General features: G+C 50.6%; 1 protein-coding gene and 1 long non-coding RNA gene across 2 annotated transcripts in view; one reads left to right on the top strand and one right to left on the bottom strand.

The window, feature by feature from the left end:
* LOC117184440 (uncharacterized) overlaps positions 1-20712 on the bottom strand; it is a 45037-nt gene that overhangs the window by 10021 nt on the left and 14304 nt on the right. The window contains exon 2 of the long non-coding RNA XR_004469796.1: positions 17401-17433. This is a non-coding gene — a long non-coding RNA (uncharacterized lncRNA). The remainder of the gene's footprint in view (positions 1-17400; positions 17434-20712) is intronic.
* On the top strand, positions 9596-11629 carry LOC4813595 (uncharacterized). Its single transcript, XM_001353996.4, has one exon. It carries the CDS (start codon positions 9668-9670, stop codon positions 11372-11374), a length of 1707 nt encoding a protein of 568 aa, XP_001354032.3. The 5' UTR covers positions 9596-9667; the 3' UTR covers positions 11375-11629.

The following is a 20712-nucleotide window of genomic DNA, read 5'->3' as shown; positions in this document are numbered from 1 at the left end:
ATTATAAATGGCTATGCGTCCTTGAGGCGGTGGGGCGGCCCCTGCTGCTCCTGCTGCTGCTTCTACGGGTGGCTGGTGGTGGGTGGACAGTCAGGTGAGTAAACGGAGCGGGGAGAGTGAGTCAATGGCCATGGCCACCGCAGAACATCAAAGAGACGACAGAGAGGAGAGACAGCAACAGCAACAGCAACAGCAACCGAAACCGAGGGGCAGGGAGGCAGGGAGGCAGAGCCACTGAAGCAAACGAAGCACACACACACACACTAACACATATGCATATGTCCTGGCTGTACAAGTATCTCTCTGTGTGTGTGTGTGTGTGTGAGCCAAGCATTTCAAAAGTAATTCAAGCAAGAAAAAAGTTGGGTAATTGAAAGTTTGCCCATAAAAATTTGTCGCTCTGCGAATGAGAAGGGGGTGCCTTGCCTGTCCCTCTCTCTCTCTGTCTCCCCCTCTCTCTCGCTCGCTCCCTCTCGCTTTTGGTAACTTTTCATTATGCATCCCCTGCCATAGCCCCCCCGCCCCCCGTCTCGGGCCATTATCTGGAGCACTATCGAGGCGCCCGAAACTAGTTGAAGTGCTTGAATTGTTTACGTTGATAACTTTCCTTTTTTTGTGTTCGCTGTTGCCATCGAACACACCCTCAGAGCAGGGACAGGGTGTATAGGGGGTGATGGTGCTGGGGATTGCTGGGGTTCATTTCCAGATACAGAAGCAGAAGGTGTAGAGTAGTGCCTAAAGAACCTGCCCTCGCTCTAGGGTATTCCCCCAGTCGAGTGCCCACGCCATCAGAAACAAAGTTTGCCGCGGCATCAGGCGCTTCGCTTCTTTCACTCGCTTGTTTGGGAATGGATCGTATCGTGCCATCGTTTTTATGGCTTGGCATAATGAAAACGCGAAAGCGAACGCGAACCCGATTGCAGTTTAAGTGCACTTTCAATGACAACAACACAACAGGACGAGCCTGCCCCTGCTGCCCCTGCTGCCCCTGCTGCCCCTGCTGCCGTGCTCTCGGGGAGCCACTTGAAGCGGCCACAACGAATTGCCAACATTGATAAATGGCTAGCGGGTGCACATCTGAGCCGGGGACACAGTACCAGGACGAGGACGAGGACGAGTACAAATGCGAGTGCGAGCGTGTCTGGAGCTCAAAGCCAGGGGACAGACCACAAAATAAGCGTAAATGATATGAAGACATATCGTAAAAGCAGCAGCAAATTGGAAACTGAAACAGAAAACCCCAAAACACACACACACACACAGAGACACACACAGAGACACACAGAGACACCCACACACACACGCACAGATGATGGAAACAGTCACATGAGATCTGCTCGACACAATCTGTGGTATTCTGTGGTATTCTGTGGCATTCTGTGCCATTCTGTGGTGGGGCTTAACACCAAAACCAACTCGCATAAAACGAGTGAGGGTGAGAGAGAGATTGTGGGGGAAGGATGGGGGATGGGGTATGGGGGGACACCATTTGTTGACTCTTTTGTTGGCTTTAAAACTGGACCACACAATGTAATAAATTAGATTTACAAAACTTGATGCGAGAAATGCCGCCGCCAAATATTTAACACCAATCAACATGAGAGTGCAGGAAACTTTTTGGCCGCACGGGCAGGCCAACAAGCAACAAGGTCCAAAGCTGGCTGCCGAAGGAGTCCACAAGGCAGGCAAAATAAGAGCAAAGAAAAGAAAAGAAAAAACTTTGCCCTTTTCACGTCGACTCGCGGTGCTCATTGTCTCGAGTTGTTCAAGTCGTTGTCCTTGTCGCTGTTGTCCTTGTTGTCGCGGGACATTCGCTGGGCGTAGACGAAAGGTGTCAGCAATGACAAACACTTTTAACTAACCAACTTTTGCTGGCTTGTTTCATTTCGTTGTGACTTACTGGCTCCGACTTGCTGATTGTGTTGCCCCGATACCAGACGACGACAGTTAAACCCATGCAAACAGCAAACTTCTGCGGGGCCATGGCCCCCAAGCCCAAAGATGCCCGGCACGGAGTCGGTGGCGGATTTTGTGGCATGTGGCATGTGCCTGTGCCTCCTCCTCTCCGCTAATCATCGCAAAAGCAATGGTCTCTGCAATCTCGTTTCTCGTTTCTCGTTTCCCGCTGCCCAAATGGGGCCCATCAATTTTACAACTGCTCTGCAGCTGGGGTCGCGAGAGGTGGGATACAGGTGAATCAATCACACGCATTATGCGATGGCTTTGCTTTTTGTGTGAAATATATATTTCGAGCCGCCGGGCTCCACCAGCGAGACAGAAGGAGTCGTGTCGTCTTAGATGGGCTCTGACGGGGGTAGAGGGGGTTTATTTGGATTTTGGCTTACCCCATATACTTTTTATGGCCCATATGGTGTGGGCGGTGGGTGGTGTAGCCCCTGATTTTTATGCCCCTCTCTGGGGCCAGTGTTATTACTTGTAAGTGGGCGAGGGGCAGCCCTCGTCCCCCCGTCGCCATTTTATGACCTGCTCTTCCTCCTCTTTATGTATATTTCACGTCATTTGCTTGGGCTTTGTCATTCCGAAAAGAGTCTGAAAGGGGCTGGGCAGGCACGGACAGAGGTGAGAAGAGCGACTGCTTAGGCACACATTTATTAGGAGGTCTTCGGGAGAGCTCTTCTTGTTTAGCCCCGGATGAGATGATGGTAATTGATAGTTGCTCTGTCTCTCAGATCCGAGCACTGCGGGGATCTGGGCGGCGGGAATGAATGGCTCGAATTCCACATAAATTACTTGTGTAATCCTTTTCGCAAACGTTGATCTACTCTTAAGGGCTTAGCACGCGTGGAGAGCTGGACAAAAAGCTTCTCTAAATCAAATTTTTATGTAATTGCCGTCTCCGCAAAGGACAGTCCTCAACGAATATTATTATTTGTGTTATTTTTTTCCTAATTCTTTGTTATTTTTACGAGTATTGCTGCTGAAAACATTTAAATTCCATTGTTACGAGTATTGTGACAAATTGAGGCGGCAAACAAAGGAAGAAATTAAAACGAGTTAGGAACTGAAGGGCCAGGCGAGGGTAATGCATCGACTAGGGGGACATCCTGTACTCGGCTTTGGGCCGAAATCTGCCTGTAATCCATACGTGCATGGAGGCCCTGCTTGAACGAGTACAGGATATCCCCTGGGACGGCAGTGTCGCCTGTTCTCTCCCGTGTATGTCTATCTGTTTGGCCACCCAACTGGAGACCCGACTGGGGAGTACCCTGTACTTGGCAGCTGCCCTCTTTGCCCCTGTAGGGCATCCGTAGAGGGTATCCGTTTCGCCCCGACTGCTGCCGTCTGCTATCTCCTGTGTAAATGTATGCTCTCTCTCTCTTCCAGCTCTTGCCCTCCCCTTCGCTCCGCCCCGCTCTCCCTGCACCTCTGCTCCGGTGTTGTCGCTCTCGACTGCAGTCATGGCTCGTGGATTTGAATAATTGTGCAGCAGCGTGTAACGGTACATGGCATGGGAGAGTGGCAGAGTGGCAGAGAGGTAGAGCGGTAGAGCGGTAGAGCGTGTGCGGGAGTGCGAGTGTATGTGTGTGCTCTCAATGTTGTTGTTGTTTCCGACTCCTCTCCGCTCGCTTCTCTCTCGCTGCACAAACATGCTTTTTCTCACTTTCCATTCAGGCTCCCAGCCCCTCCCTCTTTCGCTCTCTCCATCTCTGTTGCTCCGCCCAGATATGTGCTATATTTTGTTATTGTTAAATATGTTTTGCTGGCAATGATACCCTTTTTGCGGAAGAGGGTATGCCGATTGTTGGCAGTTGTTTGCGGCTCATCGAGGGATGCAGCAGGAAGGGGCCAGAGCATCCTCATTAATTGCTGGAAAGTCCTTTAAATGAAACGAGGGGGACCGTTGTGAGCCGCGGCAAGGGCCTGGGCTCTACTTTTACACTTGCCACCTGGCAGCTGGTATACCCGGTCAGTACTGTATGTGAGCCTATTAGTTATGCTATAAATCAAATATATTTTATAGGTCGTTTGGTATCGCTGTTTCCAAAAAGCCAGATTTGATTTTTTGCCAACAAACAAATTCCTAAAAACGCTGGCAATCCGTTTAGGAGATTTGTATTTAATAGTTTCTAGCTGTTTCCATTTTTATTTACATTTGTGGCTATTTTTCTATTCTCACACCAACACTAGCCTTTTCGCCAGAGGGCGCACACTGCACGAGGAAGAATGTGTGAGAGAGAGAGAGATAGAGATTGAGTGAGTGCCATTGCAATTTCCTTTGTTCCTTCTGACCAGATCTAATCGGCAATCTGGTAGATCATTCTCTATGATTCTGCGCTTTTGGCTTTCTCCTGATTTCGAAAATATGAAGGCCACAGTTTTACGTCCTTTATGGGGGACGTTTGATGTTTGAAACAACCCTGATGCAGTGCGATATTACAGAAGTCTTGATACGAAATGCTGTTGCTCTAGCTCTTGTAGTCCCTGCGATCTAGGCCCTCATCGTGGGGTCGGAAACCCTTCCTTCTGTCCATCTAATATACCCCTCAATATCATTGAATATCGGGTATTGAAAGACCCATCTGCGAGGGTATCCGATTCTGCGGCTTTCAAAACTAACAATCCTTTCATGTTTTACATTTTTTGTTGTTTTTGTTTTTGTGTTTTGTGTTTTGGTGAGTGTGTTGCTGCTGTTGCAACATTCGTGGGGCAAACAAAACGTTTGTATTTTGTTGCCGGGGAGTCGTTGGGTATGCCGCTGCCGCTGCCGCTGCCGCTGATGCTGTTTGTTGTTTGTTGTTTTTGTTCAAATTAAAAATGATTTAGATGCCAGCAAATTGAGTTCACTTTGGATATAGTTTTGTGTGCGTTGTACTCGTGCTCGTGCCCTGGTTGTGGCCCTGCCCCTGCCTCTGCCCCTGCCTCTGCCCCTGCCTCTGCCCTGCCCCTGCCTCTGCCCCTGCCCCTGCCCCCGCCACTGCTCGGCGTGTAATTTAATTGTTTGATATTTTCCAACACAGCCCACTCTTTGCATGACATGCAAAAACCGAATGTCCTGTCTGTCTGTCTGTCTGCCTGCCTGTCTGTCCCTCTGTATCGTTTCATTTCAATCAGGCTTTGGCCATTGTTTGTTGTCAGTGGATGTGAACCCAAAAGGAAAATGCAATTTCATGGCTCTGCAACTGTATTTTTATTCCTTTTCGGAATACTAAGTTTTTGCATATAATAAATGTACATACATGCATACATATGTACAATATATGAAACAATATCGCATATTGTTTGCCTTCCAAATGCCAATTCTTGCTGGCATTGCAATTAGACAGAGGCGAAGCATGGGGGCAGGCAGCCAGCCAGCAGCCAGCCAGCAGCCAGCATCTAAATTAAGCCCAGAAAAATGCAACAGAATTGCTGAGGGACACACAAAATATGTGCAACATTTCACTCGGCTCGGGCGAAGGAAAGGAAAGGAAAGGAAAGGGAAGCCTGGCTTTAAATGATCTCATAAAAAGAGAGAGACAGGGAGAGGCGTAAAAGGAAATTTACGGAATGTTTGCCTGCCCCTGCTCCTGCTCCTGCCCCTGCTCCTGCCCCTGCTCCTCTGTCCATTGGAAGAACAGACACAAGACACAAAAAAAAGAAAAAACTACAACTTAAGCACCCACCCGGAAGTCCCGTTTTGGAATTTGTGCCGCAGGAGAGAGAAAAAGGGTCAGGACACTCCACCCAAACACACACACTCAGACACTCACCCGAAATCACTTTCGTTGTGATTTTTGGGTCGGCCCAGGTGCGAAGGGCTCGACAAATAGTGGTTTATTCTCTAAAGGGTTTCAAGTGCGGCCTATCCTGTGGCCATGCGGCATCCTGTGGAAGTGTCTATCGCCAGCGAACGAAATCGATTGCCAGAACAAATAGATACACACATCTCTTGTCTCTTGTCGAGGGGGCACGGGGGGACACACTCACTTGACTGGACACTTTCATTTAAAGCCAACTTTTGGGCCATAAAAAGCTTTCTTCTACTTTCATTTCAGCCCCTTCCCACTCCCCTCCAGGATTGTTCTCATCTTTTTTTATGATTCCGTCTGTCCCTTCCATAAAGATTGCTGCCAAGCAATTGAATCCATTGGCCACGATTCCCTGCCCTGCTCTGTCCCGCCTGTCCGCCAGTTTCATAATCAAATACATAACTTTATTTATGCTATATTCCCGTGCCCCCTCGTGCCCCCCACCCCCTACCCCATTGGGCCAAGAGGCGCTACAAAAAAAGTTTCCACCAAATTTGCTTACATTGGCGAAAACAATAAAATTCCATTGTCTAGGAGCCAAAGGATCCCAAGGAGAAAAAGGATGCTCCGGGGCTGGCCGGATGCTATTTTGTTAAGTGCGCGAATGTTGGCGCATAAATAAAAATATAATTGAGCCGAAAGCACCCCCCATCCCCCATCCCCCATCCCCCAGCCGGCATTCCGGCAGCCCCTTGGCCCGTGGCCCGTGGCCCGTGGCCCCTCCGCCAAAGATCAGATTCCTGGCCACATGGCCTGAGGCATGCCACTGCCGCTGATGAGGAATGTACAATCCTGCCTCCGCTCGTTCCGCCAATATTGATATTGATTTTTGGTCCAGTTCAAATAAATTAGCTGCCATTAATTGGAAATGCGGGCATCGGCGGAGACACGACCCACTCAAGCAGCAGTGCAGCAATTGGGCAGCCAAGAAGATTCGTTGCCAAGGCTTAATTGATTGGCCTCGGCCTCGGCCCCCCCATCCACCCTCCCCCCTCCACCAATCGTTAGTTGTCATTGCATTTAATTGCATTGGCAAAAGAGTTCCACAGCCACCTCCACAGCCACCTCCACCTCCATCTCCGCCTCCACCTCCACAGAGAAGCAGCTATTAAATAGGTAGACACTCCTCGCCTCCATGGGGCACCTTGCAGCCTGCAGCTTGCAGCTTGCACCTGGTACAACTTTTATTCCATCGAGGCAATTGAATGCTCAACTTGTTTTAGTTGTTGTTGTTGTTGTTGTTGCCTCGACTGCTGCCGTTGATGCCTCGGATAATTGAATTAAATTAAAATTGCCTGGAAGCCACCCCCCCATCCCCCCCCCCCCGTCGACCCCCCCAGCCAGTCTGCCTCCCTGCTGAGTTGGCATTAATTTTATTTTATAGAAACTTCTGTTTGCGCGCTGGGCCATTTAAAATTTTAATTGAATTTATTGCACAAACTGTTTTGTAGTTTTTGATTTTGTAATTAGTGCACTGTCATGCGATGCTGGAGGTTTTTTGGGGCATAAGTACTGCAAAAATTATACCATGCCGCCCGCTTAAGTATGCTTAACAAATAATTGGATTACATACATGCCTGTACATGTGTGTGTGTGTGTGTGTGTTGTGCAAACCGAATACACGTGCCACATCCGACACTTGTGGCGCATCAGAAGTGGTAAGCATATCCTAGATGTGGCACATAGAGGGTCCTCCATTTCGCAGGGATAATCTCTGAAATGTTGCATAAAAAGAGGCCTTGGCTGGAAGATAAAGTTCAGAGCATTCCGAGAGCCGAGAGCCGAAACCTTTTCAAAAGCCCAATCAATGCCTCGGACAAAGTGGAGCCTCATTAGAGTGGACATTTTTCCAGGAACAACAAAGGTAACGAGTGCAAACACACAGCCCCGCACCGGGCAGTGGCATCAATCACTTTGCCACACACAAAAATGTCATTGCATACAAATCGCAATTAATTTGGACCCAGAGACAGTGCCAGAGCCAGAGCCAGAGCCAGCCCCCAGAGCCAGCCCCAGACCGAGGCAGCACCCAACTCTGGTGCACCGCCAACCGATTGTCGTGTTTGTCTTTCTCCTGTTGCAGCTGCCACTGCAGCAGAAGTAAAGGCAGAAGCAGAAGTCTCCTGCTCTCCCTCTCTCTCTCTCCTGATGCCACTCGGTATCCATGGCATGGGCATGGGCATGGCTTTCCCATCGGCAAAGTTGTCTGCCGTGTTTGCTTGCATGTCAAATTCTCATTTCATTGAAATCGACAAATATTGACTAAGAACTTCGATGCAATCAACGCTGCTGCTGCTGCCTGCTGCTGCTGCCAGCGACTTTTCCCAACGACAACTACGACAAATGGGCGTGGCCTCTCGACATATCTGACGAGCGGATGGACGGGTGGACGGGTGGACGGGCAGTAGTAGAAAGTAGCAGATGAAAGCCGTCTATCAGTCAGTCATTCAGATATTGGCATGGCAATGAAAGTGAAACTCAATCGAGAGAAAGAGTTTCAGTTCCACTTCCAGGAATCAAGAGAAGTCTGGTCTGGTCTGGTCTGGTCAGGTCAGGTCAGGGAGAGTGAAAGTGAAAGCCAGGAGCATTTAAGCGGAAAAGCGAGACTCAAAGCTGGATCTTATCTGCCAGGACAACGAAGGACGACAGGCAGGGCAGGGCAGGGCTGGGCAGGGCAGGGCTGGGCAGGGAAGGCACTTAGTTATTAAAACATTGGCCCACAAATTGCTACGCAACTTTTTGCTCAATAAACTAAACTGCAAAACGGTCCATGGCACTTAGCCCGATGCGAGGAGGGTGGCGGGTGGAGGGTGGAGGGCGGTATAAGACAGGACACACACAGAGCACAGGACTCTGAGGACCTGCTGCTTAGACACATCCTTTGAAGCCATGCCCCGGCAGCCTGCCCGCCCCCCAAAAACACCTGGGGAACGGAGTCAAAAAACAATTTTCGCTCATTATCATTTCAACATATTGTATGCCCAAGTGTTTCAAATTGTTCCAAGAGCGAAAGGCAGCGGCAGCAATGGAGCAAGGACGAGGTCGCATCCTGATGAAGAAGTTTTCCCTTAACATTGTTCTTGTTGTCTGTCGGAAAGGTGGTGTGGCAGGTTGGTTGGCAAACGGCAAAGCGGCACAACGGAAAACGGAAGGTTGTTGTAGGTGCTGCCTGAAATCACTATGCTCATAAATGTGCCATGAATAAATTAACTCGCTGAAGAGCGCCAGAACCCCAAAGCCGAAGTGGAAGCCGAAGCCGAAGCCGCAGCCGCAGCCGAAAGCCAGAAACAAAGCCCCAGCCACCGCCGCAGAGCGAGACAACGATACAGGACTTAGAGGAGAGAGACAGAGACAGAGAGAGAGGATGGGGTTGGGAAGGCATTCTGCCTTAGATTTCAAGCGAATGATAATAATAATTGAGGCGCTCTGCGGCCCAAGTACATTGCTTAGATAATAACAGTGTACGAGTGCCTACGTGTGTGCGTGTGTGTCTGTGTGCGTGTGTGCACTGAGAGAAAACTATTATATTCCGGGATCTACTGCTCGTAAAGCATATCTGTCCATCTGCCTTGGCCCTGGATCTCGCCGAGAGCAGCCATCAAATGTGTTATTCCGACTTCTCCAAGATGTCCTTGAGGATAAGGCCTGATTTAAAACGTTTCTCACATGCTTTCCGACAATAAAGGACACTACTCAAAAGATGATTATCCCAGCTATCTATCTGGAAGAAAACTTCAATCGTATCTGGCGTTTCGGATACGATTTTGTAGTCCCCACAGAGGGCATTGAGTTTTCCATTGATTTCCCTTTCATAACAACCGTTTTGTTGCTCATAACAACATCATTATTTCGAGAAACAAACAACAACCAGTCGGATCGATTGCCTCTGTCGCTTTAGACCTGTGTGAGAGTCCGCCATGTCCTCGATACCGAATCGCGCCACCATCAGGCAGGCCTCGGTGGCCGCCCGACAGCGCCAGAGCCGCAGCCACCGCTTGACGCGCCACACATGCTTCACCATGAAGCGGGCCGCCATCTTCCAGGTGCGCAAGTCGCTGGTGGAGTACGTGGACGTGGAGCTGACCGACATGGAGACGTCGGTGTTCTACCAGCGCATCTTCATCCTGGCCAAGAACGGGTGCCTGGAGCCCGAGGTGGAGGCGCTGACCGAGGTGGAGGAGCCGCCCAGCAGTGCCCCGGAGGCGGAGAAGAAGGAGCCCGAGCTGATGGCAGCCGAGGAGGAGGCGCCAGTGCCCCTGGACGAGACCACGCAGGGCTCCACCACGGAGATGTCGCTGGCCAAGGCGGAGGGCACCGAGGAAGCGACCGCAGATGCTCCAGGCGAGGGGCCTGCCACACCGCAGTCCGCACAAGATCCTACACAGCGCGTGAACGCGGAGCCCGAAGCTCAGGCGGAGGTAGTGACCCGGACCTTTCGCTTCAGCGATGAGTTCGTCCAGGCCTCGGATGCGGCTCTTGAAGACGAGGGGGAGGAGGAGGAGGAGCCAGAGCCAGAGCCCGAGGCGGAGTCGGAGCCGGAGCCCCCCAAGGCCAGGGACTACTTCGAGACGTTCTGCGAGAAGCTGCAGGAGCTGCACCACAACTGCCAGGCGGAGGCCTTCACCCCGGATCCCGTCTGCGGGCTCTTCATCTACATGGGCGACTACTCGCTGCTGATGCTGGAGGCCAGCGAGGACATGATGGGCTGCTTCTGCCGCCAGCTGGTGGCCTGCAGCAACGAGTTCTGGCTGAGCAACCGCGTCTTCCAGACCGAGGATCACATCAAGCACCTGTACACCAAGGAGCTGACCTTCCGCCGCATTCCCGGGGTCTTTCTCAACGAGAAGTTCCCCACCTCGACGCCCACGGATGAGTACCTGATGGGCAAGCAGCACATGATCATCAAGGAGAAGCTCCTCATCATCTGCCGCCTCATAGCCGAGAGTCTGGCGCCCTCCGAGCCCAGTCCCGATCCCGACAAGGAGCAGGACCACCACCAGACCGTCAGTAGAGTCCCCTCCCGCCAGCGCTTTCAGGAGCTTGAGGAGGAGCGAGAGCCGGAGAAGGTCCTCAGCACTGCCGCCAGTCGAACCGGGAGCAAGGCCCCTAGTGTGGCCCCCAGCACGACCCCCAGTGCCGTCCCCAGTACGGCCCCCATCATGGTCCCCAGTAGGGCCCCTAGTGTGGCCCCCAGCATCGCTGCCAGCACGGCCGCCAGCGTGGCGGGTTCCCTGAAGGCCAAGTCCTTGGAGCAAGTCGAGTTCCTGTCGGTGGACGTCTACCGCAAGTTTCTGCCGGAGATCCAGCGCATCGAGCTGGTGCTGGCCTCCACTCGCTTCTACTTCACCCTGGCCGAGTTCCTCGACCTCTACGGCACTGCCCCGCAGACCCCCGACGAGGACGGCCTCTTCTGGCCCATCCAGAACAACTACACGCCGCCCAACATCTTCCGGCGCACTCCGTTCGACATCAACCTGACCTTCGCCGACTACGTGGCGGCCAAGATGAAGACGGACGATCATCACCGGGAGTCCCATCTAGACTTCGACGACCTCGAGCAGATACCCGAAACGCAGCAGCGACCACCAGAGGGGGACAGGGAGGCCGGTCCTCCAGCCGAATGAATGGGCTCTCTTTCTCTCTCTTTCTATCTCTTTCTCTCTAACAGTTTTCTTTTCTTTTTGTTGTTGTTGTTGTTGTTGTTGTGTGTTCTCTATCTCTCTCTCTCTCTCACTCTAACTCTCTGCCTTTAAATGATTTGTAAAATTAGGAAATTGGGCATATTCCATGCTCTTCTATTGTAGTATTTATCCGGCGAATGACAGTCTATTCCAAGCAAAAATTATTGTAAATTAAATTAAATTAAATTAAATTAAATTAATTAAATTCAGTAAATTGCTACCCCGGCTCACTCGCATTGCCTAAAATATCGCACTACCATTTCGCTTCGAGGAAAGATCTGCAGATAATAATCCCCGGCGGATGCTTCCAGACCTCAGAGGAGGATCTGAGTGAAGGGTGGCCATTGGCTGATCTGTTACTCAAATTTTTCGCCCAGTGTAGCAGCCATCGGCATCAGCATCGTCATCGTCATCGTCATCGTTGTGGGCTGTTATCTCTGGGACTCGCGTGCTCGGTTACAATGTTTTCGGCTCTGTGCACATGACTGCATCCCATTCTGGGGTTTGGGGATGGGGATGGGAGTCTGTATGGGGACAGGTTGTCTTGTTTTGGCTTGCCACTTGAATGGCTCCGACTTTGTTAACATAAACATAAATTTGTGTGTGTGCTCAGCCGCGGAATACTCGTACGAGTACGAGTACTTGCACTCCCTTCTCCTCCTCATGTGTGTGCTTGTGTGTGGCATCCATCCTGTAAATGGGGAATGGCTTTGCGGGGCGTGTGTGGGTGTGGGGGTTTGGCTTTTAACATAAACCGCATCAGACGCCAGCTGTCAGCTGTAATACCGTTGGAGCCTCCAGCTGTCAAAAGACGTGGCTGCCATTTAAAGTCATTCGAAAAGAAAAACACGAAAAAAACACGAAAAAAACCACAAAAACCAAGGAAGAGAAAAGCAGAGGCTTAGTTTCGCAGAGGGCTAAAGGGTTTGCCAAAAAAGGGTGCCAGAAATCTCTGCTGCCCTGCTCTTGGGCCTCAACAATTAAATTAAATTACTGCAAAAAGAGAAGAGAGCACGGCACAGCACAACGAGAGGATAGACCGAAAAACATGTTTAGAAATTGAGCTGGAAAAAGTTAATTAAACTTTGTGGCCTGTCCTCGGGCCTCAGGGTTGAGGCTTCAGGCTTTATGCTTTAGGCTTTGCCTTTGCCTCGGAGGCTGCTTCTGATGTTTTTGGGGCGGACATGCACTGACAAGGACACAATTCAATCAAGCGCCGCACCCGGAGACGGGATAGTGTCAGCGCATAAACAAGGACATTGCACTCCTGGGTGCCACTGCCACTGCCACTGCCACTGCCTGCAGGTCCTCTATGCCACTATGCCACTATGGCTGATGCCCCTAAAAACGAGAGGCAAAAACCCAAAAACATTTTCCGCTGCAGTTTTCATAAACTGCCAGACAACGGCGGGCAAGGCCAGCCAGAGACAGGCGAGACAATGACGATAAGCCGCTGCTGCAGTGCAGCTTCCCTCCCTTCGGCACTCCCCACTCCCCAACACTCCCCGCCACTCCCCTCCACTCTCCACTTTCTCTGGTGTGGACACGAATGCGGCGGCCCTGGACTCGTAGTACAAGAATGTTGTTTCGGTTACCGTGTGGTGGCCCCACAACTTGAGGCGCAAGCTCATAAATTACACGACAGTGACCCCCCCTCCCCCCACCGCACCACACTCCCCCCCCCCCCCCCCCAAAAAAAGGGTCTAAAAAGTGTCTAAAATGACTTTTGGCTGCTGGTGTACTCGCATGTAGTCGGTGTACTTCTGGTGCTTCCACTGCCACTCTGTTGCGGCTTCCTCCATCAAAAGTGAAACTGTTTGCCGCAGTCGCTTTGGGGGCGCTTGGGCGTGGCCTCAAAGTCTTTGGTCTGGGGCGCCCAAGACCAAGGATAATTTGAGCCAAACTCAATTTGCTCAAATACCCTTAGAAAAAGAGCAAAGAAAATTGTGGAATCGACACCTTTTAGACATGTTCTTTAGGGGCTGCTCGAAAGAAGCGGAGAGAAAGTTTCTTCTGTGGGGGAAACCCAGCCCAGAGGCAGGGCAGGTCCTTCCCTATACGGGCAGACACATCATCGGATCATAATCGATTCAATGAACCCTTCACAAAAAAGCTACACGGCTTAAAAACCTACAAAATGTTAATCGAAAATACTTTCTAATGAAGTTTGACGTTAGGGCATGGAAAACTTCGACCATTCGCTGCAGCCTGTTTGTTTGCAGTGTTTTCAAACAGATAAAGAGAGAGAGGGAGAGGGAGAGAGGGAGAGGGACAGGGAGAAAGAGAAGTGAGAAAAGAGTGAGCAAACAAGAGCAACTAGCAACTAAAATATATATTATGTGCAATGTAGACAAAAACGAAAACAATTTTGCGGCGCGATAAACGAATTTCCAGACTTTTGTTTCTGCCCCGCCCCCCGAAAAGTGCAGCAGCAGTGCAGGAGCTTAGTGGAATGGATTTTTTGTTGGCAGCAAGAAGGCAAGTCAAGGATAACATGGCTACATTCTCCAGATTTGCAGGCAAACAGCAGAGAGGCTGTCCCGGCCCCAGATCCGGGTCTGGCGTGGCGTGGCATGGCGTGGCGTGGCATGGCATGGCATGGCATCGCATGGCCTAAAGCGGAATTGTAGCCAAGACAGGGCAGCGGTGGGGGGAGGGGGGGGGGGGGGGAGTGCTTCTGACACGAGTTTAGATTGCATTGCCCCCCCTCGACAGCGTTTGCGAACATTTCAAAAGCCTCCTCCGATGGAGCAGCAGGCAGCACCCGAATCCAACCGAAACGAGTTGAGAATGGCAGAGAACTCTCTCTCTCTCTCGTGAGAAAGCTGTGGTACTGTTGGATAAGATCTGCCAGGAGTGGAGCTGCAATTAGTCAAATGAGCAGTGGATGAACCTCATATTTCACAGGGGGGATAAGACATCTTTTGGCATGTACAAATATAGGAGTACGTATAACCCACGTACCGAGAGATGTGGGACCCCCAAGGCGCCACCAGCAGGCAGCAAAAACTTTGCCAAAATATATATATATCGACTGGCCCAGAGAAATCGCGTGGGCCTCTGCTTTGCCGCGTTCATGCGGCCCACATTCATCATACGCCTAGTGCGCCGAAAGAGCTCTTTAAATCAAATTAAATGCTCCCAAGTTTATTTCCCAAAACAATTTCCCTTTGCCATGTGGCCATGTGGCCGTGTGGGCATGCGGCTTTGCCTTTGCTAGTGCCTTTTGCCAATCTGTGTGACATGGCAGCAGCGGAAAAAACTTTGGCCATAAAAATGCTCGAAATGTCCTTAAGCCGCAGGGCGCGTCTATAAATCCAGTGGAAAAATATGAAAGAAATTAAAAATAATATGGCACATAAAACCGCAAGCAGCGCACAAGGGCGGTGGGTGGTGTGGCGGCCTAGTGGTGCGGCGGCAGCGGCGGCGGGCGGTAGTGGGAAATTAAGCGTGAAAAAAATCAGTGAAAATGCCTGGAAAATAGAGCGAAACATATCCTCAACGACTGACGACTGACGACTGAAGGACTGAAGGACTGGCTACTGGCTGGCAGGCTCTGTCTGGCCTTGGCTGTGCAGACCGGATTCGGCTCCGCCCACCCGCATCCTGGACAGAGAGGATTCTCCATTTCCATTTCCATTCTGAGGGGGTTTTAATTCGGCCATTAAGGGTATCTCCGTTGCCTATCGCCTGCGTGTGTGTGTTACATATGCATAATTCGTGTCTATGCTATGTGTGTGTGTGTGTGTCCTTCCCCCTCCCCTCCCCCCCCTCTCTCTCTCTATTTGTGTGATTCCCTCTTTTGTTTATCTGGAATTTGTCTGTCGCCATTTTATTTTTTACGCTTTTTTCCACCCTCCCCCCCACCCCTCTCCATATTTATTATCATGTCGGTTTTGGTTCTCGTTTCCGTTTCCGCTTCCGCTGTCGCTTTCCTGCTCTAATGAAATCCTCTCCTCCGAGTGTCCCTTTCTTCCTTTTTTTTTGCCTTTTCGGAATGGAAAATGTTTATTATGTGATTATGCTCGAGTTTAGCGCCCGTAGCGCCCGACTCTGGCTCTGGCTCTGGCTCTGGCTCCGACTCCGACTCTGGTTCTATAACAGAAATTCCTGCCATTTCCACAGCCATTTCCCGCTCCGAATGCTCCTCCACTCTCGACTGTTGACCGGCGGCGGCGGCAGGGCGTACTGGATTTTGGCCTTTTGCCTGAATTTGTTTGTTTGTTGTTTTTTTCCCGTTCTTTAAAGCTTCGTCATCCCCATCTGTAGGTCTGTCGCTGACTGGAAGGAAACAGTGCGTGGGCCAAGGGGATGTTGTCGTTTCAAATTACATTGTTACAAGTGTTTTGCTGTCCCCGGACTGGGCAGTCCCTGAATCCAGTATCCTGTCATCTTTTTTAAAGCCGTTCTCCACTGCAGCAAGGATGATTTATAAGTGGGCGAGCGAACAGCTTAAGCCGCCCGCTGTCTTGTTAATCCCAATGCTAAAGTTCATTGAGGCAGATATCAGGTTCGAGGCTCCGAGGTTCGAGGCTCCGAGGCTCCGAAGTTCGAGGTCCCTGGCACTATAATTGGATGGACTTTCCGAGAACACTCTCATCTCATGCCTCTGGGCAGGGGCAGGGGCGGTGGACAGGGGGGGGGACTGGGCCAGCCACTCATTAGGTCTGGGAGGAAGGGCTTGCCTCTTCCCGATGCGTTTCCAGCTTACAGTTATGTAAACTCCGAGCAGTGCAAAGTTCATTGGTTCTCAAGAACTTTCATAAATATTTTTAGCACTGTCAAAAACACTTCAAGTGCGGGATTTAATTACGACTTCTACTAGGATAGAGGCGGCCACGGAGAGGGACGAAAGTAGAGGGATGTAGAGGGAAGTAGAGAGCGTAGGCTGGAGAAAGCTTCTTCTAGGCAAACACATCATAGTGGCACATTTGGCAAAGTAAACATCAAAAGGAAAATCATTAAAAAGCATTTCCAAGTCAGGCACACAGCAGGGGGATGCTTGGATGCTTGGATGCTTGGCAGCTCGACTGCTTGTGTGTGGGTTGGGGCTTCTCGGGAAGGACTGGGACTGAGACTGCTTCATGGGACGCCCTCTCTGTGTGCCAAATGCTCGGTAATTAACTGATCTGTCACATAAGTCGCATTAACACAATGTTATAAATGTTCCTGCAGCTGGTTCCTTGTGTCTGCCACAACGGCACACCCCTGCGATGTACACACGCCACGCCACGCCACGCCACGGCACGGCACGCCCGGGCTGCTCACCCTTTTGTCTGCGAGTCGTTCCCCATTTCTGCGGTGGCAAGCATTGCATGTCAGCCACATTAAGTATACGCCACATGCGACACATTTACATAGATTTGCAATGTTCGTGGCATACAAAATTGTGGCAAGCTTATTAATTCCACCACGTGACTCGCCCCGCTCTACTCTGCTGCTCCCCACGCTCCCCCCTTTCTATTCCCCCCTTTCGACTCTCTTTCTGGCTTATTGCTAAAGTTCTTTGGCGGCATCCAAAGTTTGTGCCGAACTTGCCTCAAATCTAGATTAATTAAAGCCCGATTTGGTTTCGGATTCTGTTAAAGCCCTTCAGCCGTGGTCCATGGTCTGCACTCCTTTTTGGCTGTTAATTAAATTGCCGGCCGGCCGTGTGCAACCGTAAATTGAGTTAATTTCCATACAAATCCAATGCGGCATCAAAGCCGCAAATTATCTTCAATATTTTTCCCTGTGCAACATTCCTTTTTTTTTTGCCTGCCACTTTTGCCTGCTTTCGCGAAATTGAGTCGGTGGAAAATGTCGGCAAAAAACAGGAAAAATCTGGTTGGCTTTTGATTTAATGCTACGGCGACCATGACAAACGATATGGAAACCGGAATGCAGTCGGACCAGAGAAAACCATACAAAAAAAATAACAAAAAACAACGGAGGAAAAACCATAGGCGGTATCCGACAGGTGTACATACCCTTTCAGAAGCAGGCTCGTTCCCTTTTTGGATCTGAAACGAGAAGAAACACATATTAAAAGGTGCAACTGGATAATCCAAGGGCAAAAGGGGGCAGCACAGGGCTTGGCCGAAGCCTTCGAGTGGCCTTCAAAGGCTGTCGAGTGCCGTGCAAGGCTCTCATGAATGTCGCACTACCCTCGAAAAAAAGGCGACTGCAATTAATTTGAAATTAATGATTGCACTTGCAACAGTCGTTGTTGGGGACACCCAATGGGTTGGGGCAAGAGCATAATGTTACATTTGGACGGTGGCGCGTTAATAAGTGAAATGGCATCCGATGGCCTTAACCTTCAGCCTCCCCATGATTGGGGGACTGGGGGATCGGTCTGTGATTGTTCGAATAGAAAATAAAACCAGAACACGCACACAATTATCACCTCAAAATATTGATTATTAAGCGCATTTCAAATGCCATTTAAGCGACGCCCCAGCCACAGCCCCAGCCCCAGCCACAGCCACAGCCCCACTTGTGGGGCACATCTGCAGAGACAGAGGAAGCTGCCACGTTGTAGTTTTCGTATTGAGTGGCGGATCCGGGTTCGGATCCCGTTCTGGATCCGCCTCTTCCTTGACGTTCATTCGTGTTTAGCAAATTTTTGTTGGTCTGCTGCTTTGCATAAAAAAGTGACAATCCATGGCTGTCTGTCTCCCTCTCTCTGCCTCTCTCTCCCTCTGCCTCCCTCTCTCTCCCTCTGTCTCCCTCTCTGTGCGTCCCTTTCTGCAGTTGTTTAGAATGCAGAGCGCCATTTGCGGCTGCTAATGAAGTAATTTCCAGGCATATCACGCATAATCCAAAGCACGTGAGCTACTTACAATGTAATTCGTTGTCTATTTGTCTGATATTGAAAAACGTTCCCCCCGTTGGAGCAGACACAGGATGATTACGGTGTACGGTGTACGGTGCACGGAGTGGGGGGAGGGGTTAAACCACGCCCTAACCCCCTACCCCCCCACCCTCTACCTCCGCCATCCGTCAGCACTTTGGATTCCATGCCACGGAATGCTGCATACTCTCAGGAATGAAACCGAAGCCAAGTCAGGGTCGGATCGGATCGGATCCGAGCTGGGTCTGACTGTTCAAGTGCAATTCATTGTGATTATTACGTGCCATGCCATTGAAAATGCTTGCTTCCACACATTGATTCGCCATCGATGATGCCTGCCCCTCCCCCCACCCCACCCCCTCGCATCGATGCCACAGAATGTGTGTGGATGCCGATCTGGCATTCTCGTGTGCTATTAATTGCTAACAGCATATTTCAATATGTGATTCCATAAGCACCCCCACCCTCGCCCCCACTCTCCACCCCCCTCTGGGGGGCACACAGCTTGACCATCAGGGCAGGGCAGCCAAACAGCTTAATAACTTAATGCCCGGAAAACTTTCACACCCGCAGAGAGGGGCGAGAATGTACCAGAGAGATAGCTGCGGGGGGGGCGGTGGCAAGGGCGGGGGATATCCCTTGCCCCCTTCCCCACCATAAGTAACGATTACAATCTCAATTACTTCGACCTTCTGCGGCAGCCATGCCCACATACACCCATAAACACCAGGCCACATTGGGGCGGAGGGGGGAGGCAAATTAACTTGAATGGATCCCTGCCACACGCCCCATGCTCATGCCCCATGCTCATTGGCATTTGGACTGCTAATCTCTGGGGCCGAACCTACTCTAATTATACGCCAAATAAAACTCACTTTCGCAGAGAAACTTGTTTCCGCCTGGGGTTCAATATTTATCGACTCGAGGTGGGGGAAAGCCCTGCCTTGAGCCCGGGCTTGTGTTTGAGCTCTGTTGCGGCTTCCAGAGTTCCGGGACATGCCCAAGGAATTATCCGAAAGGTGGGCCAGGGCGGGGTGTCCTCCAATTCGAGCTGGTTTTAGTTGCATTCGAAACTTGGGCTTTCTTTCCCCCGAAACTTTGCCAAAACCCGTGTCTAGAGTCGGGATTTGGTATCCCTCCCCCGTACAAGCATATCTTTATCGACAAACGGGAAACGGGCTCACTTTATTGTTTCATCATTTGGACACTCGTTTAACCCTTGGACCTTTTCGGATGCTGCAAAATATATCTCTGCGGAAACAGAATGAAACAAGACAGAAATATTGGCAGAAATATTCTTAAAATTAGTTTCCCAAGCGACAACATCTTGGGGTAAGGCAAGAGATCGATGTGCGGGGAGGCCCTTGAGGCACGTTTCCAAATGAATTCCGCACAGAAATTAGTCACAGACTAGGGGAATTAGAGCGACTAAAATGAATGATTAGCAAGCCATTCGTTCACACTGTGCTCTAGGAAATATCTGTAGTTCCATCTTTGGGAGGAATTCCCTTTCAAATTCTGCCCCGAAGAGCGGGCCACTTAGGGGAATCCTTTCTATCCTGATAAGCGTATCAACTGTGTGACAAAATGAACATAAATCAATGGCTGCTTACGCCAGACACAGACCCCAAGCCCAGACCCCAACCCAGACCCCGACCCAAGGCAAGCTTATTACGTATACGCCGCGAGTGACGCTCTTACCATTATATTGCTCTTAAGCTCTTCTCTTCTCTTCTCTGCTCTGCTCTTCTTTTTTATCTATCTTTTTGCTCTCTTTAAGCTGCATTCTTTAGTGTTATTTTTTGCAAGCTGCAGCAGAAGGAGCAGCAGGGGCAAGAACAACGAAAAATATGAGCATAAAAAATGCTTCAGGGTTAAGTTATCTGCGTTGTCTGCTGAAGCATGCCACATGGCGTATGCGCAATTTACGAGAAGCTCCCGGACGGAGCACAGCACAGCACAGAACTATGTGTTTATTGGTGGCACGTCCGTCCAAAGGGTTTTGTGGGCAGAGAGAGGGGCAGGGGCGAGGGGCGAGGGGGGGGGGGGAGCATAAAAGTTGTGTGATAATAACGAGAGAGCTAATGCCGCACTCAAAACACTTTCCCCCAACAGTTTTACAGCCTTATGCTTGCCCCATAAACTGGACCTGCTGCATAAGCTGTGTGGCAGGCAGCAGCCATGAGTATGAGATTTCCACATGCAACTTAATTTCTGGCAGGAATTACTCCTACAGCTGGCAGCCTGCAGTGCAGTGGCTGAAAAATGCTCACTGCATAAAGCACTCAAGTGTGTGTATGGGCGAGTCCTTAAATTCTCCCCCCGGGGGGGGGGCAGCCACATGACCTTCGTAGGCGACTTGTCAACATTGTGTGGGGGGAGTGCGGGGGACGGAGTGGGTATATTAACTATGTTGAAGGGTCTGCTGTGACATTTAAGCAATCCT

Source organism: Drosophila pseudoobscura, chromosome X (genome assembly GCF_009870125.1).
Source record: "Drosophila pseudoobscura strain MV-25-SWS-2005 chromosome X, UCI_Dpse_MV25, whole genome shotgun sequence".
NCBI lineage: Eukaryota > Metazoa > Arthropoda > Insecta > Diptera > Drosophilidae > Drosophila > Drosophila pseudoobscura.
Note: the sequence above shows the minus strand (reverse complement) of the source record. Positions and strands in the feature narration are given on the sequence as shown.